This window comes from Pyxicephalus adspersus, chromosome 2 (assembly GCF_032062135.1).
Source record: "Pyxicephalus adspersus chromosome 2, UCB_Pads_2.0, whole genome shotgun sequence".
NCBI classification, from domain to species: Eukaryota; Metazoa; Chordata; class Amphibia; order Anura; family Pyxicephalidae; genus Pyxicephalus; species Pyxicephalus adspersus.
The window spans coordinates 24519733-24543173 of record NC_092859.1 but is presented as its reverse complement, the minus strand read 5'-3'; the positions used below and the strand labels follow the sequence as shown (position 1 = coordinate 24543173).

Sequence of the window (23441 nt, the reverse complement as noted above, 5' to 3'; positions counted from 1 at the left end):
AGCGAGAGACACCCTGTTGTGTTCTCCTTAGGAGGGGGACTGCTGTACACATGTCAGAACGGTTGTACTTGTCTGGGGTGACAATCCTTTAATGTGTGTACATAGCTTAAGGCTCTGCACTGTACTTCATGTAGGGATTTTCTTCCCAAACTCCTATCTTCATAAATAGTGCTGTCTTTAGTCATTTCAGGTCATTGTTCTGTTATCATCCAGCAAGCTGTCAGTAATTTCTCTTATCTATAATAAAGCATTGCTGACGGGACAGTCTCACAGCTTCTACTGACCAAGCTGGCAAATATCGGGCACACGTATTAAATAAAACTACTAAATCTTTCTTCCTGGACAGACACCTTGTGCTGCCATTATCATGAACCACATTCATCGCTTCTATAACCAGACTGGACAATGCACCTATCTGCTAGGAGGTGTCATCTAAATTGTGTGCAGTCAGGCATTCTTTTATGTTATATAGAGCTTTAAGGACGGTGACACAATAAATGTTCCTGTCATTTTAAGGCTTTGCATACTTTTATTTCTACTCTAATCCTTTGTTACATATATATTTAGCTTTTTTTTTGCAGACCTTGTCTTTGATTAATAAAAAGCTGTCCCTGCAATTAGTGACATTGACTTGGCTAAGATAATTCTAGCAGTCTACTGCAAGCTGGATGAAACCTTTCCTCAGTCACCTTTTCCCCACTCATCGGACTATAAAATATAACTTGGTAGCAAGTCACAAGGTGGGAGGTTGCAGTTAGGGCTGATTACAAGAGCTGCATTGTAGCCAGGATTTACACCAAATTGTACCGTCTGAGTCACAATCTCATTCCAGGAGCTAGCAGGTAGTCCTGAATGATACTTAAACTTGGCACTGTCCTTCTGGAGAGGAAAATAGATGAATTCATTACCAGGGGTAGTAGGGTAATTTCTGTGAGTGATGATAAATACCTGCAAGAGTTCCACTGACACATTACATATCATTTATAAAGTTCAGCATGGTATGTGTAAAATAGTGTGTGACTTCCTAAGCATTTGTTGTCTGAACTAGAAAGAAAACATTGTTTTTATAATGTAAATCAACAGGGAGAATTCCTTATGGCCTGAAGAACATCCAAGAACAAGTGGGGGACACTCCTATAATAACTTGTTGTAACTGGAACTGGTTGCAAGTTTCATTTCTTCCTAAGGCCAGGCTGTCCGATATTGTGACATGGTTGCAGGGTTGTATAAAAAAAAAAGTCCCATGAGCGTGATCAGCATAGCTTCTAGCTGTGCCTGTGTAGATAAAACAAAATTTCTTCTAGAAACCCCCACCCTGTTGATGATTTGCACATGTCACAATGAAACCGTATGCTTCATCTGCAAACCTAAGTTTAGGTTCGTTTTCTAGAATTCTCCACCTACGCTTTCCACAATTACTTTTCTGTATGACTCTGATCCTTTTGTAAAGGTAAACTGGTCACATTGGCTTGTAAGAAGAAATGAAATCTGTGATGTAAAATTGAACTTGTCATTTAATTTTAAGCTCAAAGCTAAGCGTAACTTGGAACTAAGATTATAGCAGTCCCCAGGGCTCTTACCATAAACAGATTTGCACATTATAGCTGAATTGCCTTCCAAAGTACATTCCTCCTGGAACGTTATGTTTTCTTTCTCCCTCTGTTGCTGGCACTGCAGTTTTCTCCCAAATCTTTCTCTGCAGCCTGGAGCCATCTCTATGGGCTGGCTGGTGATGATGGAGCTCCATGTCCACTAGGTACATTGGGCCTGATTTATTAAAACACTCGGCAAACTTTGAATGGATCTTGTTCAGGATTAAAAACATTTGCTAACAAATAGTAAATTACTTTTAGGAAATCTTTTCCAGGTTTTCTGGATAAAAGTGTTGCGTCTCCAGTCTAGGAGAGCTTTAATTAAATCATGCCAATTGTCTGAAATCCCATGGCAATACAAGACTATACATAGAGCTGCTCATGTGTGCCTGTCATATTACAGCAGCCTTTCTTGACCTTTTTATGTGGAGGAACCCTTAAAAATGACGTGTAACCCCTGATAAAGGTACTATATTTACAGATCACAGTACATTAGTGACCAGTAGGAAGAATGTCTCTTACATTGCTAGCCAGAGGGAAAAAAATCACCCTTACATATCACCAAAAGAAATCATTGGTGCCAGTTAAACTGCCCTGAGAAGCACAAATTGCTCATTGTTCATGGAATCCCTTCCAACCCTTGTTGAGAAGTGTGTGATACATTGTGTGGCAATTATCTGAACAATTATCTGAACACCAGAGCCACATCTGCTCATTCTAGACATAAATTGGAAATGTTCTTTTATTTTCTGCCTCAGGTGGCGGTTGGCATCTTTCTGTGACTTATAATTAAAAAATGATTTATATCTTAAATACACCATGTAATAACGGCAATCACATTTATACGATCCAGCCAGTCCTCATGGTATTGAAGATAATTCTGCGTCGTCTCTGTGCTTCACATCGCTCATTTTTAGAAAAGCAACTACAGGCCAGGAGGTCAGCACAGAGAGCAATGCAATCTCGTGTTCTAGATTCCATTGCAGCCAGATTTAGCTAGCTTTTCACACTACTTCTGGCTGGCTGTGCAGCCTCCTGCCATATAGTACTGTGAATGCCAACCTGGTTCATTGGTGCTGAACCACAAAAGCCAATATTGTGACCATTTATTAGAACTAGTATCTGTGGTAGTCTGATTTAGTTATTTCTCACTCTGATTCTTGACAGTGACTTCTTGTCACTTGTGCAGCCCAATATTGCTAGCTTGGTACATTAAATTAGGAAAACATTATTAGGCGCCTCTCTGCAGGTGCTCATTACCCATGTTTTCATTAGTTTCTTGTCACATGTATTGCTGCTACATGGTACAAAAGGGACAGGAATGTTTGGGGTATATTTTGGGTAATGTCTGAAGGTTACTATTTATTTTGTTAGTTTTTCAAAATGTGGCGTTTGCTGTCTCAGACTTGGTTAACTTTTTGCCAAGCTTTTTTGGTAGGACTGCAGCCTCTTATGAGATTGATCATACCAACCCTCCATGGTGGGTTAGACAAAGGGGCTGGTACCAGAGAAATACAATTGCTTTTGAGGTCCTTTTACGGTTTTAGAATTATAGGGATTTTGTTCGGACAGTTATTTGGATAACATGTAAGTATTTGCATGTTGAAGCCATGGCTGCTCCCCCGAAGGTAAAATGTTTGAGTGTTGCATTCCTTTAATTTGTCCTTGTACTGTAGAGGAATTACAAAGTCATACAGCAACAGTCCAGCCCATATCCAGGAACAGATATTAATGATTACAGAATTGCCTGCCGCTTCAAGGACAACTTACCCCGACGGCATGATCTTGGTGGCACCTCGTCCTCGAGTTGTTTTTACAAGACTTTAATGAAGGGGTGGCTTTGGCTGCTGGGGAATCCTTACATAGAAAGACAAAGTCTCTCCATGGAATTGGTTTACCAGGAAAATACAATATTGCTGCTGGCTAATTGGACACTGGGTAGTGCAGAAATACATTGCTGCATCAGGTTTTTCTGAGCCCTGTGGATTGAGAGTTCCAGATGTGTTTTTCAGGTTAGAACTCAGAATCAGTACACCTTACATGGCTTATATAAAAAGGCAAAATGCAGTGGCCTAAAACGACCAATAAGATATATGTGCACGTTACATTTGCCCATACTTGTGGGGGGAAATAAAGCTGGCGTATTGGATATTTCTTTTTCACAATATGTACATAACTTACTAAGTAATAAGTGTAACACCTTCAGGTATTTATCACCTGGCACAGAAAATACTGTATTCCCATTGCCAATGCTTTCATCTGCATTTCTCTTCTCTGCTCACAAACATCTAACACAAATCGGGCTTTCACTTTGTGATTTGCCCATCGCATTACTGGCACCCTCCATAGACGTATATACCTCCCCCTCCTGATACTCATTAGCTTATTGCTTTCCTATCTAAACCCGAAAACAGGTAAGTCCTGGTTTTGCTCCTGAGAACTTTACCTCTGGCTAGTAATTGATTTGTTCAGTGTTACATAAATCACTTTCAGTGGCATCGTGTGACTGGTATAGAATAACGCCAGTGCCAGCTACAGTTATGGCAAAATCCTAGGGGAATGTCATAATTCCATATACAGTGACTGGCAGATCAACCGTTACATTTTATGGCTTATAAAATCTGATTTCCTGGCAGATCATGAATAACTGGTGCTCCAGAAATGACTGTTCAGCATAGTAACGGTGCCTAGTATTCGCTCATTATTTTGGCAGCGCTTTATGAACCAGGCTGATGTGTTCACCAGCTATTGAGACAATCAATGCATCTAGAGGTGCTAGATAAAAGAATTTATTATTAGCAAATTAATTTATTTATCACACATTTATGGTAATTGTATTACACATAATTATTTATACAATTTGTATTACACATAATTATTTTTAGTATGTCTTGTTGTGTTTTGTACCTCTTATCTGCCCTTTTTCTTTCTGGAATTGTTGCTAACAATCATAAAAGAGGTATTTTCCACGGTCAAACACTTCTGAACTGTTGCCTATTTGAACAAGACATAATCTAAGGTCTGACTTTTACTGAATTCCTTTAGCATGGTCTGAAAAGTCTTTTCTTAGTCATCTGCAGGAAGAATGTTCTTGTGGCTGTCTAGCAGTGTGTGAACTTTGTACAGGGTAACTTCTGTACACATGGTGTGACCAGCATGGCCTTGTATGGGGCCTGGGAATCTGAACTAATACCTAGTTCAATGTATTCCAAAACAGGCAGGCTGTGTCACATGACCCTGAACCCTCTGTGATCTTTCTATAGATAATAATTCTGTATTTGTAAAGGCGAAGTATTACAATGTATGCAGTGCCTGGGAGATCTCTGCTGGATGATTGTAACCTCCTTTTCCAAGGTTTTGTAGCTTTTCTCTGGCTGCTCAAGTTTGCTTGTGAACTCAAAATATGCTGGAAGTTTGCTAGTCCCCCCCACCTGGGTTGATACATATGTTCTGTGATGATGGCAGAGATATTACGTATAAGCTACTCTGGGATGTGAAAGGTCTGAGCTAACGCACCCAAAATCAAGCATTATCACATCTAAGGACTAGTAAGCTGTACTATATTACATTATTTGGTTTTAGCTATCCCCTATACAGGAGGAGTATGGAGAGCTGGCGTAGCCACCCTCCTAAACACACAAGAAAATCTTACTAATTATTATTATTAATAAACCGGATTTATATAGCCCCAACATATTATGCAGTGCTGTACGTTTTAAATAACATATTGACATGACTAAGTTACTAAGGTGTATATATTTGATTATAGGCGTTGGGTTCTGGTACACTGGGTGACTCATGTAAACAATTAGCTACACCTTTTAATATTTGCATCAACTATTGCAAATTAACTGAATGGAGCCTTGTGAGACCTGTTTTAGGATTTTTATTTTTGGTAATTGAAGGGGAGTAGTTGAAGAATGATTGCAATACAATGTACAGAAAACTGAACAGTCTTTCCAGCCAGCTCTGTATAGTTGATCAGGACGGCTATACTTGAGGACATCATCATTACACACAAGATCCTCGCACAGGGATACAGACAAAGCTCAGCTTTTGGTTCTAATCCCCTATCATTGTCTTTGTATATTGCTGTACTTATTCTAGAAGCGATCACCCTAGCCTGTTATGTATTTGGTTTCACTGCAGCTGTTTAACCGTTTGCAAGAAACCATTAAAAGAACGCTACAAAAACATGCATATCTCCATGTATTCCCTTCAGGAATATTTAGGATGTGAGAGTGGTTTAGATCCATAGTAATTGGTGTAGTGTGTTGTCTTGTATTCTTTTGTTGTGCTGCTTCGCTGCTGTGGAAGCGCCTGTTGTCTAATAAACGGGGATAGAAATTGGGCCAGCTTTTGAGCATATATTCTTGATACGACCAGTGATGGTGTGTTCCATAATTCCCTGTCACTAAACAAGAGGAAGAAATGGATCTGCTGAGATGTATTTTCTCACCCAATGGCTATTGTTCCCCCTAAGCCGGTCTGACTCTCATACTCCTCCTCCTCCTCTCTGTATAGAAAGACATGCAGATCTGCCCAATGTAAAGTTATGATTGTAGGGTTATTATCCGCCAGGCAATGCATGTATGGTCAGTCGCTGTTCAGTGTCTATTGTACTGTCAGAAAAGCCTTGAAGCTCCTTGAGAAACCATTAAAATATGTGTATATGGGTGTTGATTGTCAAGGATGTGGTGCAGTCATTCCTGTTTTTATTGTTTTGGACAAGTGAAGGCTTGCTGTACAAAACTGGGCGTCTACTGATTGCAGGTCGTGATTTAAGTTGTTAACAAGACTAACGAATGTTATGAAGAGGACCTGTGATGCACAACCTGTCAGACCAGTCTAGGGGTGTGGAAGAACCAGGGAATGTGCATATCTATCGATAACAGTAGAAAAGGCACCATCAGGAATTTTGTACTAAAAACTAGCACAGACAAATGTGCAGTACACATCAGCAATATAATGTGTAAACGTAGCTGATGTCTCTTTGGATTCAAGTTATTCCTCATTAGTAGACAGAAGTGCTGAAGACTGCAAGTCATTTAATAAGACCGATATTGCTAACTTATTGCAGAAGGATCTCTGGAGTAAAGTTAGAAGTGGGGAAAATGACGTTATGAAAAATGAGAGGAAGAATTCCGGGCTTTACTAATAAATGTGTTTAGCACGTAGCCCTTTGTCCCTCTTTGAATTGACTGAGGATATTCAGCATTAAAAAATGTAGATCATAACCTAAAAAATGGTGAAAACTTCCTAACTGAAATACCTTTCTCAGACATATTGAGATATTACATTGCACATATGGGCTCACTTGTGTGTTATTCTTCACAGGTGTAAGACTAGGTCAGCCTGTAGGAACAGAAAAACCTGTAGAATATTATATATGTGAAATGTGTGACATCTTCCCAAAATCTAAAAAAAAAAAAGGATTGCAAACAGTATGTACCTGCTGTTTCTTAGCAATATTAAAGTAAAACACTGATAATTAGTATTGCTTATTGAATGAAAAAGTTATATATTGCAGCTTACTAGTCTCATCCACAAAGAGAAGAGAAGTCGTGAAGATATTTTGTAGTCCTAACTCCTGTCATGGGTGAGAACCCTGGTCCTCCAGATAATTAATTTTGTAAGGGGTTTCTCCCTAGGAAAGGGCTACAAAACCCTCTCCATGTTGAGATGAGGAGACGAGTGGGAAGTGATGAGCAGTCCTTAAAAAGCTTCCTATGCTTGGTTAACTCCAAACTGATTTGCAAGCATCTCTACTTTTTATCCAATTCACAATAGAAACCATCTTCCATGACGTAATGTAAGTTTGGGCCCTTTTAGTTCTCCTAAACTCCAGCTATTATATAACCTATAATAAACCTTCCTCTCTGGTTGGTGATTTTCTATTTTTTTTTCTGACCTGATTGTTATTTGCAGTGCAACCTATGATTATGGCTAGCAGACTCTCCTGTTTTTTTTTATTATAGACTTTTTCTTTTGAATCAAAGTTGCAGCAGCATTATTGCTGCCAGTAATATTTATAAGGTATAGTAATGTACAGCTCAGTGGCTTTGTGCGACATGATATGGAGCAGGGCTGATTGAGTTTCCCTCCTTTGGGAGTTCCAGTAGAAGGACAACAGCACACCTGACACCATCCTGAAAAATTTAACACTTTGACAAGTGTGGTAGTCACAGCGCCTGTCACCTCTCAGAGGAAAGCTGGGATTATGCCAAGGATATGTGATCCTCTACCCCTGCTATCTGATACCAATAAATATGTCACATAGCCAAGGTGCTGCCTTGTAACCGATATGTTCTCAGGTGCCTTGAGCTCGGCTCTGTGTCACTGGCTGCCCTCCAAAAACATTTTTTTTCCCAAAAGCTATACAACTCTATTCTGTTTCCATGTCAGATGATTACATGAGGTAATATCATCATTTCAAAACTTCAGCATTCTCTGCTAAAAAAAAGTTTTTAAAGGATCCCTGTTTCTTGGATATGGGTGGGATTTCTATTCTTGCCCACTAGAGGAAGCTGTTTTAGTAATAACACAGTGACCTTATAGGCCAGGTCCATGTGGGTCATGCTTATTTTGACATTGGGGAATGTTGGGTGAATATTTGGCCAAGTGTTTGTTCTTAAAAAAACATTTTACACGCTCTCTGGTATTTTGGCCAGTGCTTATTGGGCTTTAGAAATATACAGCTAAAGATTTATTATTAAAAATATAGCAAGGACAATATTAAAATGATTGTCAAGTGTCTGTCATGGTAGAGATGTTTCCATTCACTTCCTGTCCTGTAAAAACTAAAGGAGGCCGTGGAAGGGACAAGACCTGCAAATGTTATTGAATAGCTATCGGGCCTCTTTCCCTGCCAGATAGGGCTGTGCTGTGTGTCAGAGCTGTAGAGACACCAATATATATAAATATATATATATACTTTGACAGATATACCAGCGCCATATATGTGTTGATCTGTGCGTTTAGCCTTTTGCCCAGAATTCGGTTACAAAGTAAATCTCATGAAATGGCCTTTTTTTTTAAACATAAGGATATGAAAACTGTAGCAGTGATTTCATTTTGACAAGAATTTTTAAAAGCTGACATTTATGTCCTTAGGAACCAGTTAGATGCAGTGAGTCGTTTTAATGGGCTGCTAATATCTATCATTTAGCAACCCAACAGTCAATGCAATGCAATCCCATAGGAGTTATAATGATGCTTGGGACTTGACAAGAGATAGATTGTGTTATAATGTCACATCCTGCAAAACATGCAGCGGGCAGTCCTTCACATATATTTATAAAGAAGCATTATTGCACAGGCCTGTGTCGATAGCAGCCCCCCGCCTGAATATTTTATTTATTGACCCGTTTGGTAGTGTTTTTTGCAGAGACATCCAGTCAGGGCCATCTTCCAGTCACATTAAGTCCCACTTATGAGGACTCTCATCCTGACATCCAGCACTTTATTCTTTGCAAGCAATCAATATGATCTCTTGTGGTTTGTAGAAGTGTATAGATCTAGACTGTTTGCACCCTGTATACCTCAAACACGGCTACTTTATCAGCATTTCATAGACAGCAGCCCCGTACTTATGTGCAAATTGCGGTGTAAGTTGCAATCCATTCTTTCTGTGCTTTTGTTGTGCTTGTGGGTTCAACTTGTCCGCTGAAGGAAATTATTATTTTTGCAATTTTTCAGGCTTGCAGTGCCCTAATTTGATTGTTTTGTGTTTGCCTTCAGTCTTTGCAACATGAATAGAATAAACCAGTAAAATGCATTCACTGTGCTGGACTACCAAATATATGTAATGTGCACATGACTGCAAGCTATACACAGAAACAAAGTTTTCAAGTAGTTCACACAAGTAGTACACGTTTTGTACCTTGGGTATCATAAACAATCTTGTTTTTCCTGTTTTCACTTTTTTTTTTATCCTTTTGTGATGAATTAGTGCTGTTCATCTTCTGCAGTCTCTTTTGCAGTCATTTCCTGTGTACATACACTTCAACAATGGATGCATTGATTTTCTCAGGGCTGGTTTCCTGGTGATGACAACGGTGGTCCATGCCCACAAATTGTGCATTAGAATGGCTGCTTGTTTTCTCCCTCGTAGGCCCATGTGGCATTGTTATGGTGCAGGAGCACAATTTATAAACAGAACATTGTCCCTATAACAGGAAGTACCTGGACAAGGACCTTCTTATGAGGATCCCCAAGTATTATTTTATTAAAAACAGAGGAAAAAAAAAAATATAAAATTTTGTAACCCTATTGGCATATTAAAAGTTATGCGTCCATGTGTAATCTGGGAGTATCAGGTGCATGCAGTCAGGGCAATGAATGGTTTGCATATCCCCGACTCTCCCTATGGTTTCTTTAGTGGGTCAATTCCTCTGCAGTGCCGTATTTTGCTTTGGTGTAAATCCACTCCTATTAAAGGTCAGCCTGATCTCTACATGTCTGACGTTCCTGAAGTGATTCCTGGAAATGTGGAAACGATTCCCTGTAGATCACAGCTAATGGGGATGGCAGATATGATCCTAACAACTCCACGGCTTGGGATCTGCTAACCAATAGCAGTCGGTCACTCTGCAATCTGCACCCTGCGCCTGGACTAGGGGCATGGGAGGTGTACGATATAACTTTTTTACACAAATCATTGTGTTTGTGAGATACTCTGTGTTTGGATATACTGGAGAATATTTTAGGACATCTTTGGTTTAACTTCTAGCATTGGCTGTATGACTGTACTAGACTAGAGACACGATTATAACAGCTGTTTGGATTGTTATACAGACAGATAAATATAGAGCCTGCGCAGCTTCCTCTTTTATATGCAAAGTTTTATTGAACAAACTTTGCATTGAGCACTACACCCATATCCTTCTCCTGGTGCTTAATAGTTGTACAATTCTTTATAATGCTCTCTTATCAACTGGATTTTTAAATTTTCAGGTCTGTGTGTTTTTTTATTATTCTTTTATTATATTATTCATGATTTTTCCCCCCTGAAGTTGTATGTGCTGATTTGTGAAAATATCTTACAACTGAGCAGAGATAACACAGTTTAAACTTGCCTTGTATATTCCAATCCTATGAAGAGCAAAGCAGATATTTCATAGCTCCCTAACATTTGTGACATGTTACAAATTGTACAAACATAATATGTGTAGCTTAGAGATTGTGAGTGTGCATTGATGATCTCATACCGGAAATGGTCATGGAGACATCAGATGGCTCCCACCCTCCTCATTTGTTCTCCGAATGCAGACGATGTACTGTATGTCCAGTGATTGGTCTATCTCTATAGCAACCACAGAAGTTTTCCAGTTTGTTTTAAATATTTAGTGTGGTTGCAAATGTAACATTAGGCCGTTGTGAATAATGAATGACACCTATTTGTACATAATCTGGTAAATTTATGTGATTTAACATGCGATTTCTTGTTTTATAGTGTTCAGAGGAATGCAACAACGTAGAAGAACCAGTACAGGAGGATGAAGGCTTTATGGGAATGGCACCTCTCCTGCAGGCCCATCATGCAATGGAGCGGGTGGAGGAGTTTGTCTGTAAGGTATGCAGCTTTAAAAGCTCATTCTTATTTATTTGTTGAAAATAAAAACGCTGTTGTCTGCAATATTCTTCTGTATGTGCTATTTCAAACAGGCCCAGCTTCACTTGCTGTCCTTGTTTGAATTCCATATCAACACTATTGCCCAGAACCGATGGAAGATTTATCCCTTCTACATTTATTTCTGGAGTTTTGTCTTCACCCCCTCTGTACAGAAGAAAAACATTTTTTTTTATTCCATTCTGATTATGCAGCGATGGGACAGTCATTGAATCTTATCTCTGTCCACTGGGAGAATTGCTACACGTAGCATGTAAACATTGCTCCACAGTCTCCTCAGAGCCTCATATCTGTGGTGATGTCAGTTTCTATTCTGGCACAATATTATTCATTACAGGCCAAAGTTTACATTTCCTGTATTCAGGATGAGAGCTTTATTACGTAGTGTGCAGAGCAAAGTTTCCATGGTGGGGTGTCCTAAGGGATCCACAGAGTAAGTCTCAAATTCAAACCTATTAACCACCTGAGCGTTACACTGAGGTCTAGATTTCTGTACCAAAAGTGATCCACTGTTTTTCATGAAATTTTTTTTTTAAATTGTAGACCTGTAACTTACAGAAATATGTCCGAACAGGGGTTCTAGTAGATAATATGAATATAAAAAATGTATTTACTTTTATTTTTTTTTATTTTTTTGTATTGGATTGGATACCGGAGTTTGTATTCAATCCAATACAAAATGAGCGTTTGAATTTACCAGTTATGTACTTTGTATTAATTTTATATTATTTTGTATTGGATTGGATACGCAAGTTTGTATCCAATCAAATACAAAATATAAATTTGAATTTCCAAGTTATTTACTTTTATTTTATTTTTTTTATTTTTTGTATTGGATTGGATGCGCAAGTTTGTATCCAATCAAATACAAAAGATAAATTTGAATTTCCAAGTTATTTATTTTTATTTAATTTTTTTTTATTTTTTTGTATTGGATTTGATACAGGAGTTTGTATTCAATCCAATACAAAATGACAGTTTGAATTTACCAATTACAAACTTTGTATTTATTTGAATTATTTTGTATTGGATTGAATACAGGAGTTTGTATTGAATCCAATACAAAATGAATGAATGAGTTTCTATTTGAATTTCCCGCACACGCGCCGACGTCATCACGCACGCAGGGAGGAGCCGTCCGGTTTTTTTTCTCCGCCGGACGGCTTCTCCCTGCAGAGATCATCCAGCGCTGGACGAAGACGGACGTGGACCATCAGCGGGACCAGGTAAGATGCTGGCCGGTATCTTGTGTTCAGCCGGCCGGGATCTTGTGTTCGGCCGGCCGGGCGGCGGAACGCAAGATGCCGGGCAGCGGAACACAAGATACCGGCCGGCATCTTACCGGTCCCGCTGGCACCCGACGCTGGAGATCGACGGACGACGATGGACAGAGGACGACGCTGGAATGGGAAAACGACGCTGGAATCCTTACCTCCATGGTCCCGCTGGATGTGCACAGCGGGACCATGGAGGTAAGGATGTGACAAAATTACGGGGTTAACCATCCTAGCCATTTTTTTTTGCCCGTACGAAGGTCGGGCATACCGGCTAGGTGGTTAAAGGAGTTTGTATGAAATATATAGACTGATGATCTTTTACTGATAGGGGTATTGTGGTAAACTTTGGTTACTCCTAAGGAGGACCCTTGGCTGAGCCAGAAGTCCTCATGTCTGACCGTTGTTGCTCTAGCTCAGTGTTTCCCAAAATTTTCACCATGGGGAAACTTTGGAATTAACGTTCAGGTTTTCGAGGAACTCCTTCTATATTTACTATATTCTCAGCTCCCAGGACATTAGTGTGGTGGTCAATTGGAAGAATTTTACCCTTACAGATAGCCAATATTGGTGTCTAGTAAACGGACCTGAGAGGCATAAAGGAAACCCTAGCAACCTCTGGAGGAACCCTAGATAAGAAGCACTGCCCTACCTACTTACTAACTTCATGCTCTCTAACACTCGCTGTCTTCAAAGTGTGCCTAACAATGTCGCATCACATCCCTCTTGTTATATGGGGCTTTGCCTTTATATACTAATGGGATTACTCTGTAGCTGGATGACAAGTGTGTTATCAATATTTATTTTAGCAGGTGACTGTGAGAGTTCACTTCCGACTTTTAGCATCAATAGTTACCTTTTATACCTTTCGTGCCACCAACAGTACATTTCCTCGCTGGTGTTGACATCCTAAATTGGGATGAATTTGTGCACCTCGATATTTTGCCTTTTCCCTTGTGTTTTGACTTTTTTGTATCTTTCACATCTCTGTTCCCCCATGAATACAGGTGTGGGAGGGTCGATGGCGAGTGATCCCTCATGACGTACTCCCCGACTGGCTAAAGGACAACGATTATCTATTGCACGGTCACCGGCCACCCATGCCATCTTTCAGGGCGTGCTTCAAGAGCATCTTCAGGATACACACAGAGACCGGCAACATCTGGACCCATCTTCTTGGTAAGCTTCTAATATAGGGAGCCACCATCCCAGCAGACACTTGGCCATAAAGATTATCTGCATTACCAGGGAAAGCCAATCAGTGTTCATTATCCTAGAAATCCTTTCTTTCCGGAGCAAACATTCCTTCTTATTGGAGGTTCTAAAGATTTTCACAACATTTTTCTACAATCCTTTTCATTGATATCTCTAGGAAAACTATTTCTCTTTGGAGAGTATTATGTGCTAATTATAGCAATTGCCAAAGAGAACAGACATTGTGAGATAAATCTATACATTAGCTTTGCAGATTATACTGCATTGAGGTCACATTGACACTGACCTCATTATAAAGAGCTCCATGTTATAGGAATTGATCTGCTTCCTGGAAAGCACATAAGCTGAGCAATATTTAATTTCCAATTGACAAAATTCAGACTTTACCAGCTTTCAATTATGCCCTCATACCATACCAATGGAAAGAGACAGAGCACCATGTTTGTTTTTTACCTCTCCTTTCTTGTGTAATTATGACTCATTGTTTTCTTAATAATACCCAACAATGTGCTGTTATGATGACTCCTCCATATTTCCTGTAAAAATCAACAATAGAGCTCTGTGTGTCATTTACTAGTAAATGCAGGTTGACTTATTCCAGTACCTTGCCTTTTAAATACACCCCCACCCCACCCTCACCGAATCAACATGTTAATGAAATGTTAAAATTAAAACCCATTCTGTTTTTAATTCCCTTAACTATATGTTCTTAATGAAAATCTGATTCAGTGCAGGTACATTTTGGGTCCTTGGGGCACAGTGGGTTGAATTTGTTACTAAGGTGGGGCATGCTCCTAATGGCTGGTGATTGTTACAATTACTATCCATGAGGAGTGTACCCTGCGGTTTACTGTAACAACCATTCCTGATACCTCCTGTTGGCCCCTATAACATGAACACGGCATACATCTCTTGGGCTTAAGTTAAAAAAAAAAAAAAAAAAAATTTTTAAAACCGTGACGTTTCCAGTTTTAGGTTGAATAATATTATTTTTTGCTTGTTATGTTTGATTTGTGTTCGCCATCTGTGTTGCCAGTGGCATGGTGATATTTAGAAATAAAAGGAAGGGTAATGAAGAAGTGAGAGGAGATTGGACCGGAGAAGAAGGCAGCTGCTCACTGCAGACTGTATTCAAGCTGCTTCTTGGACCTCCTGGGGTTATGGGATCATCTGTAACAATGTTTATCTGCTCTCTAATGGTAGCTTTGTGTTACTGCTCCACAAACTTTTATACTGAATGTAAACAAAGTTTATTAATAATAATAAACAGCATTTATATAGCGCCAACATATTACGCAGCGCTGTACATTAAATAGGGGTTGCAAATGACAGACGAATACAGACAGTGACACAGGAGGACAGGACCCTGCCCCGAAGAGCTTACAATCTGGGAGGTGTTTAGGATTTCACCATTCAAAAAGAGTCTCACATCTAATCTTACATTATATAAGGCAGTATTAGGGAAATAAGCCATTCTTTATATGACAGATTTAAAGGGCACCCACGATCAAATTTAGAATTTGGTGTTCTAATGTTATTGTCCAATCATCAGACTGGGGGAAAATGACTGATAGAAGAAATTCTTCAATATCAACCCTTTCTTCTGTTGTCTTGGAGGGGCAGTGCCAATACAATGATAGGGGCAGAAGGGTGTGGATTGCATGACGCTGGCAACTATATTAAGAGGTTTTAGATAAATAGATACTGAAATTTAAACCCTTAACCCAGGCTGTTCAATTAACAACTTCTTGCATGAGAACAGATGATTGTCAGGCAGATATGAACCCACGGCTATAACTTTCCTTTTTATTTTTGTTTTCAGGCTGTGTCTTCTTCCTATGTCTGGGTATTTTCTATATGTTTCGACCCAACATGGCATTCATCGCTCCAGTGCAGGAAAAGGTGGTGTTCGGACTCTTCTTCCTGGGTGCCATCCTTTGCCTTTCATTCTCCTGGCTTTTTCATACTGTGTACTGTCATTCCGAGGGAGTTTCACGTGTCTTCTCCAAGTAAGTACAAGGACCTGCCTGATATAAATGAAGCAAAAACATTTCATTATATCATTCTAACCTGCTAAATAGTAGACTAAGATTTTGTTCCCTGACTTTGAGTTAGTACTTGGTCCACCATGGCATAAAGTGGCCCTCATCCTTCTAGGCTCCCTGATCACACTGCTAGCCCAGTCTTCTCTTGGGCCTATTGGATTGTCTGCGCTGCCTTGATTCCCGGCTGTGGGGCCTGGGCCTGGCTATCATCAAGGATTGTAGAATCTCCAGATATAGGACCAGTTTGTAGTATTTCTAAATTGGCTGGAAAGTTAGATTCCTTGAGTACATTCATTCATGAATAAGTTTCTATTTGGATTTATTGATCTCGTTTTGTTTGTCTTTTCCAGGTTGGATTACTCTGGGATTGCACTCCTTATCATGGGCAGCTTTGTTCCATGGCTTTACTACTCGTTTTACTGCAACCCACAACCATGTTATATCTACCTAATAATCATCTGCGTCTTAGGCATTGCCTCCATCATAGTATCGCAGTGGGACCTCTTTGCAACTCCTCAGTATCGTGGGGTGAGAGCCGGTAAGCGCCTCATGTAATACTATAGCAGCAGTGTTCTGTTTATCTGCTTATTTTTTTACTTAAGTTATAAACCCAAACAATTGAGATGACCTTTTCTGTGAGTTATTCTGCAGGAATTTTCACACATTTGTCAATTACAGCTGTTGTTTCTGGGCCTCCGTTCCTCAAGACAACATAGTAATTACTGTCATTCACATTGCATAAACCTTCCAAGCAGGCAATACCCGATAGCAGCCTAAGTGTATGCTATCCTAAAACAGATCCAACATTAGTGTACAGATGATCTGCAAGCTATAGGAACAGTGATGTAAACTTTGATGGCAGTTGATGAGAACATGTTGGCAGTGGCGTTGCCTTATAGACATTGTCACTGTGTTGCCTTAAAGAATTCAAAATATCCGCTGTATTTAACAAATGTGACAAGTCACAGACAAATGTGTAAAAGCTTCTTCAGAGTTCATGTGGCTTTCCTGATTCTTTAATGGAGTTTTGACATCTGTTGCAGTCATTTTCAGCACCAACCAGCTATACTGGTTAAACACCAATTCAGATCTGCATTATTATTATTAATATTAAACAGCGCCAACCTATTACGCAGCGATGTATTGTTCTATAGCAGTAAAAACAACAACACAAATAGGAGGGGAAATGGTGCTTTACAATTGCTTCAATGTAACTTGACATCAAATTGTATATGTGCCATATTTGTTATGGGTTTGGGCACACAGTTTTGTCCAAGGTCATAAAGGAAAAACTGTTGTGACTCCATTTACAGATCATGGACTAAATCCCTTGGTTAAATGGGTAAGGAAGTGGTGCCGATGCCTTCTCAAGCTGTATGTTTTGGACTGTAGTCACATTTGCAGAGGTTAATCCCCAGAGAGTATCGCATGCTGGTCTGCCTGGGACATAATGTTGGGTCAGATGGTGGTTTTTCTCGGAGACAGCGATGAAAAATTAGTGTTTTCATCATCTTGGCTCTGCAGTGTAATCTTCCACCCTTCCTCCTGTCTAATACTTCCTGCTGGAATCTGTGACTCCTCATTTGGCTAATACCCGGTGTGAAAATCTCACTCCACCAGACTAGAAGAATCATTCCAGAGTTGTCAGTAATGATGTAATTGCTATAAAATTAGTTTATAATGACAGGTGTACAATGCATTATTCCATTTGGAAATATAAAAAGTATTTCCTGCGTTACTGAGTCAGAGGGACAAAATTTTAAAGTTCAGCCCAGTTTCAGCATTTAGCCCGCTGTCATTCCATGTGACCACACTCCACTTTTCCTTCACTAGTATATCATGGTTAAGTTATGGTCCTACTATAATGAAAAAATATTTTATTCGGCTATCTGCATGGGTTTAATGTAGTGATCGTATTTAGTTTTTGAAATATAAACCGTATTACACTGTTGGCTGTTCTTTCCTGTGGCTCAATATGTAGGATAAAAAAACTTGCTGTGTGTGCAGAAAATCTGTAAGAATCAGTTAGGCTTTAATATTTCGTTGACACTCAAAGTCCATTAAAAACTATATCTTGTATCCAATTTAACTTTCTGTAGACAAGACGGTTTAATTGAATGTTTTTTGACACCGTGTTTGCTTGTGACACATGACCCAGTTACATGTTTGTTCTTATATTTTCAACAGGTGTGTTTGTGGGTCTGGGCCTCAGTGGAATTATCCCCACGTTGCATTTTGTCATTGCTGAGGGATTTCTGAAAGCCGCCACCATGGGCCAGATCGGCTGGTTAATTCTCATGGCATGCCTATACATCACAGGGGCTGCACTGTATGCTGCACGCATTCCTGAGCGTTTCTTCCCCGGAAAGTGCGACATCTGGGTAAGTGTTTCAGACCATTTTTTTTTTTTTTTTTTTTTTTTTTTAGCACACTGAGCTGTAATCTTTACTTGAAAAAGTTCACATTTATTTTAATTGTGCTTCATTTTATTATCTAACTAAATATGTTATCTACAATGGTATTAGAAAATTACCTCTGGTGGGAAACACAGTGCATGTAATATCTCACTAATGGTGCCCCAGATAGCAGTAAAAACCAAAGAGGATTCCAAACCTAGCTCTCACCCTTAATTTTCATCTATTTCTTTCCAGTTTCACTCCCACCAGCTGTTCCACATATTCGTTGTGGCTGGAGCTTTCGTCCACTTCCACGGAGTCTCCAACCTCCAGGAATTCCGCTTCACGGTGGGTGGTGGCTGCGCAGCCCAGGAGGTGCTGTAAGATCCTCACCACCACAGAGGGGGAAGCGCAGCATAGTCCAAGAACAACCTACCGCACAGGGGTGGTAGATAGGAGAGAAGTTTCTCACCCATCCGTGCGGAGGAGAAAAAGTGGCGGACGCACAAAGCCCAGACAAACTGTGGAACTTAACCATCTTACCTCAAATATACAGTACCGAGTGTATGAAGTTTAATTTATTCCTGGGGAGCTGGTCAACATCTCTTTTACCCTTTCCAATTTGGCGGGGGAGGGGGGGGGGTTATGTCTCTCTGCACTGACGCGGTTTAAATTATACTCTGCAGCTTGAGCTTCCGACCGAAAGAGAGTTTTTTCCTGCGTGTTTCTTGTAGTAAAATGTCCAAACTTCTATTTATTTTTGTAACTACTTCTCCTGGTATGGGTTGGGGGTCTTTAATAATTATTTTGTTATGTTTATTTTTAACCTCCTGGTAAGGTTCACAATTTGTATCCATGGTGGTGTTTCTGTTCTTTGATCATTTCTGGGGAGACTTGCGAGGGACGGTCGGCAAATTTGTGCAAATAAAACATACAAAAATTTCTAATTTTCTCTTTAAAAAAGTTTTTAGACCTTTTCAAAAATGGATATTGTGACACGTACAAGGAAAAAAAAATACTGTTGTGCTTTAAAGAGATTATCTGTACCATTCACTGTTTCATAGACAAGTTTTGCACAAGTGTGGAGCAAGGGGTGTAGGTGACTGGGTGGATTGTGGTGGTCCCGGCAAAGACAAAGCACAGTTACTGTTTGGGGGACTTAAGTGGGTCATGCCCTGTGAATTAATGACATTAGAAGCCCCTAGAATATTTTCAGTATGAAGGAGGCCTGGAATGTTACCCCATGGCAGGACCGCATTCACCAGAAAAGGGCTCCCGAAATTATCACTCACATTGGATGTGTAGCAAGGAGTTACGGCTGATCACGGGTCGTTGGTGAATTTTGCTGTATAAACAAAAAAGTAAAGAATATTTGAAATAAACCTAGACTTATACTCTTTCTTTCAGGGGGCCTGGGGTGTGACCCATTGCAGTGCCTCATTCATCTTTAACAAATGGGCCCTCAGGCTGTGTCAAACTTGGGCACAGTGTTGAGCAGTCATGTTAAATCCTGTTCTCTGTAACACACGGATTTTAATACTTTTGTTGTTTCCTATTAAAATATAACTAAAGGTGATTTTGTTTTTTTGCATGCTCTCTTTGGCAGAAGTGAGCTGTGCCATAAACTGGATTATGAATCCAATCTGTTCTGTCCTGCATGCTGTTTTGTTCACATCTGTACAGGTGACAGGACAGACTTTTAACTATCATTAAGATCTCTTTACAGCGTTTGGGGACATTTTTTATAAAACCGTAGCCCAAAAAGCTGAGAAATTTCACTGTAAGAAAATTTTGCACCCTCACCCACCTCATTTCATTTTAACTAAAGAAAAAAAAAGTATACATTATTTGTCCTAAAGTACTGCGAGTCTAGCCTTATAGATGACATGAGCTTAGGGTTACCTGTCATTCTACCCGAAGAGTACTGCTAGTACAGGGACAGCACTGGGGGTGTAGGCAATTGTCCCCAGCATTATGCACATGCATGGGTTTTGGGAGACTTAAAATGCAAAATGTTCAGTCTGGTATTGTCAGGTCCTCTGGCATTTTTAGCATTGGTCCCTCAATAGAGTTTTCCTATATATTAAATTGGAAAAAATTGCATTGGGGCGGGGGGCCTTTTACCCATCACCTATACATATCTCACAGCAGGAGATTTTGGGAACCTGTAGTTCAAAGCGGTTGGCAAGCAATGGATGGATCTAATAACAGTGCAAACACAAAGATTATCATTAACAAAGTTAAATGAAATCTGTAAAGCATTGTCAGTTGTAATTATGATTTTTCAGCAATAAAGAGACTCGGTCACAAAAAAAAAAAAGTTTTATTCTAAACAGATGCCAGTATAATTGAGGATCCATATTTATCTTTTCCACTGGTTGTGCTCTTCAGTGTCCTTCTGCGTGTTCCCTCCACAACTCTTCTTGGTGTCATGAGGTCAGAGGGGGAAACTAGGGAGAGTTATGGGGGACCATGAAGATGAACAATCCCTCAAGTGTCCGTTTCCCCAGAGGATTTTAGGGGATGAGTTCTGTGCAACAGAAAAGATATGTGCCCTCTACAGGTATGTGCTTGGATTACAACATTTTGTAATGTCAGGGTCTCTTTTAAATATAGATTAAATATACTATATTTAAGAGGCAATTTTTTCCCCCTAGGCATTTAACATTTTGATGTTCAGTGGTCCGGCACATTTTTTAATGTTCTAAAAATATAAGAAGACGACTTTTTTTTTTTTTTTTTTTTTTTTTTTTTTTTTTTAACTATAATGTCAGATACTGGACTGGCTTGTGTTGCACTTTAAACCCAACCAGATTTTTCTGTCCTCCTGTCCTCCACCATTGAAGGAACAGGAGGATGCAGTTTCTATGAGTAACAATGACTATTGTTTCTTAGATTTTTAGAAAAACTTTGTACAGGCAATGTAGGGAGTTGTTTAGAATCATCTAGGGTTCTATTATTCATTGTATCCAGGTTGTATTGCACACATTCCTGTTCTTTGTTGTATTATATTATCAGTATTGATTATATCTGTCAGTTCTGTAGGATCCCTGGAAGTAGGATATAGATGAGGGGTCTTTGCAACTGCTGTGTGCGTTTTATAGTGAGTTTCCTGGTGCATTCTGGGTAGTTGTGTACAACATAACTGTTCACTGGGGAGCCTAGAAGTCATTTTATATTAGTGCTTTTCCTCCTGGCTCATTTTATGTATCTTTCATTACACTATTTTTTATTAAAAACATCTTGGAAAGTGCGCTGGCAGCTAAGTGCTCAGATCTACGCACTTTTTCTGGAAGGTTAATAAGTAAGGGTTTAAACCTGTCAGAAATATTGTGGTCTGTGGCCCCACTGTTATATATTACATTGGGCATAAATGTATGGGGGGAATTTCCCTTCGAGGTGGCACATAGAAATCAATGAAACCCTAGTAGGGACTACACAAAAAGGTATTTTGATTGTGACTCTTGGAGACACCAGGCAGGAAACCTAATCCGACAGAGATCCTGTGGATATTTTATTCCTTTCACAACTAAAACCAAGGGTTGGATTTCCATTTTTTTTTAAATTTGTTTTGACAACTTTTACCTTGATGGAGGTGGTCAATGCAGGAACGAGCCGCCATTGTGTGCATTGATTTAGCATCAAATGACATCTTCAGACCCTAATGGTAAAACCAGCAACAGAATGTGATCTCCACATGTTGGCATACTTGTCTAAAATCCCAATCCTATATCTGAATTCATTAAAATCTTATATTGCAGTATTTTTTCCCAGAATTTTTTTTAAGCTGGGAGGGAAGGAGCTGTATGTGGGTGGCAGCCCCCGTAATTGTGACCCAATTTTTAAGTAACCACCAAAAAACAGCCGGGTGGTGTGCCCAGTTAAAAGGGGCTGGGGAGAACACTGCACTGTAATTTCAGCAGTTCACATCTAGAATTGCAGTCATCTCCATTTTCATGAGCATTTCATCTTTCTCCATTCTGCTCAACACAATCCAATAGTGTTCCTTTGCATCTGCTTGAAGGCATTTGATTCTGGATTTCTGTATAGAGATGCCCGGTGCTGACCAGTATCTGCTGCTTCTGAATTTCTACATCCCACAGTTCTCGGTGAGTTGTTAAGAAAAAAAAAAACTCCGTGTGGGCAGAACTTTATAGTTTCCATTTGAAAACACACTTACCTGTAGCTCATAGATGTGGACCAGCCAACAAAATCGATAATATGAATTGTATGCAAATTTTATTTAGGGAGCGGGCTTATGTTTAAAAAAGCCCTAAAAGGTTTGTAGCATGGTGTAATTATTATTACATGACCACAAATGAAATGCTTGTTTTGTACACTCCTTGCTATTTTGTTCTTCATCCTTTGTCTTTTCTAACTTATTTCAGTGTGTTTCTTCCATGTCTTTGCACCTTTTAACCAAGCTTTTTTCCTGTAAAGTGGCTTTATGCAGCAAGCCAGCTCCATGAACTCTCCAAGACAATGAGGAGAAACACTGCTAACTGAAAAGACTACATAACAATAAAAACACACACTAAGTAATGTTTTTGCCAAATTTATAGGAAATCATATGCAAACTAATGGTCTACAATCATCTGATTTTAGGCCGCTTACTTGCATGCTTTATATACAGAAATTTTCTTTAAATTCTAGGATATGTTAAGACCCCAGCAGAACAATGTGTCATTGCAGCAGATACTGTCTTGTACAGCACACCTTCAAGAGATGCTGGCTATGTTTGACATCTTGATTGCCTTACCTGTCTCAGCTCTCATGTGAGTAGCATCGGTCAGATTCCCCCATGTGCCCCCCTGTTCAATATTGGCTGTCACCTGTTCACTCCCAGCTTCAGTCCTCAGTACTATGTGGCCTTGTTAATAATCTCATGTTTCTATGGTTTACTGTGAGACGCAGCAAAGCACACTGAGGGGGTGAATGGTGATTATGGGGTCTAATTCTCATTTCTCGCTGTAATATTCACTTTCTGATAAATAAAACAGCATTTTAACATTGTATGAGTTTTTGTCTTTTAATATTTCATAGTTATGTGTGTTTTTATGGTGTAATATGTTGAGGTGGTAGGGATCTACGATCATGCCACATAAAAGTAGAGTTTATGTATCTGTATGTAACTTTAAGATGTTTGGATTTAACAATATGTTTGGATTTAATAATACAATCCCCGTATTCTCGTTTAGAACATGGTTTCATAACTAGGGTTCCTTGAAGACCTGAAAGTTATTTAAAGGGTTCCCCGTGTTAAAAAAAAAAAAAAAAAAAAAAAAAAA

General features: G+C 39.5%; 1 protein-coding gene across 8 annotated transcripts in view; it reads left to right on the top strand.

The window, feature by feature from the left end:
- ADIPOR2 (adiponectin receptor 2) overlaps positions 1–23166 on the top strand; it is a 50006-nt gene extending 26840 nt beyond the window's left edge. For all 8 annotated transcript variants that reach the window (XM_072400043.1, XM_072400049.1, XM_072400046.1 and 5 more), the window contains 6 exons: positions 11047–11166; positions 13505–13676; positions 15535–15721; positions 16108–16295; positions 17945–18138; positions 18409–23166. In XM_072400043.1, the coding sequence (XP_072256144.1) occupies positions 11047–11166; positions 13505–13676; positions 15535–15721; positions 16108–16295; positions 17945–18138; positions 18409–18537 (990 nt within the window). In that variant the 3' untranslated portion in view covers positions 18538–23166. The remainder of the gene's footprint in view (positions 1–11046; positions 11167–13504; positions 13677–15534; positions 15722–16107; positions 16296–17944; positions 18139–18408) is intronic.
- The last annotated feature ends 275 nt before the right edge of the window (positions 23167–23441 follow it).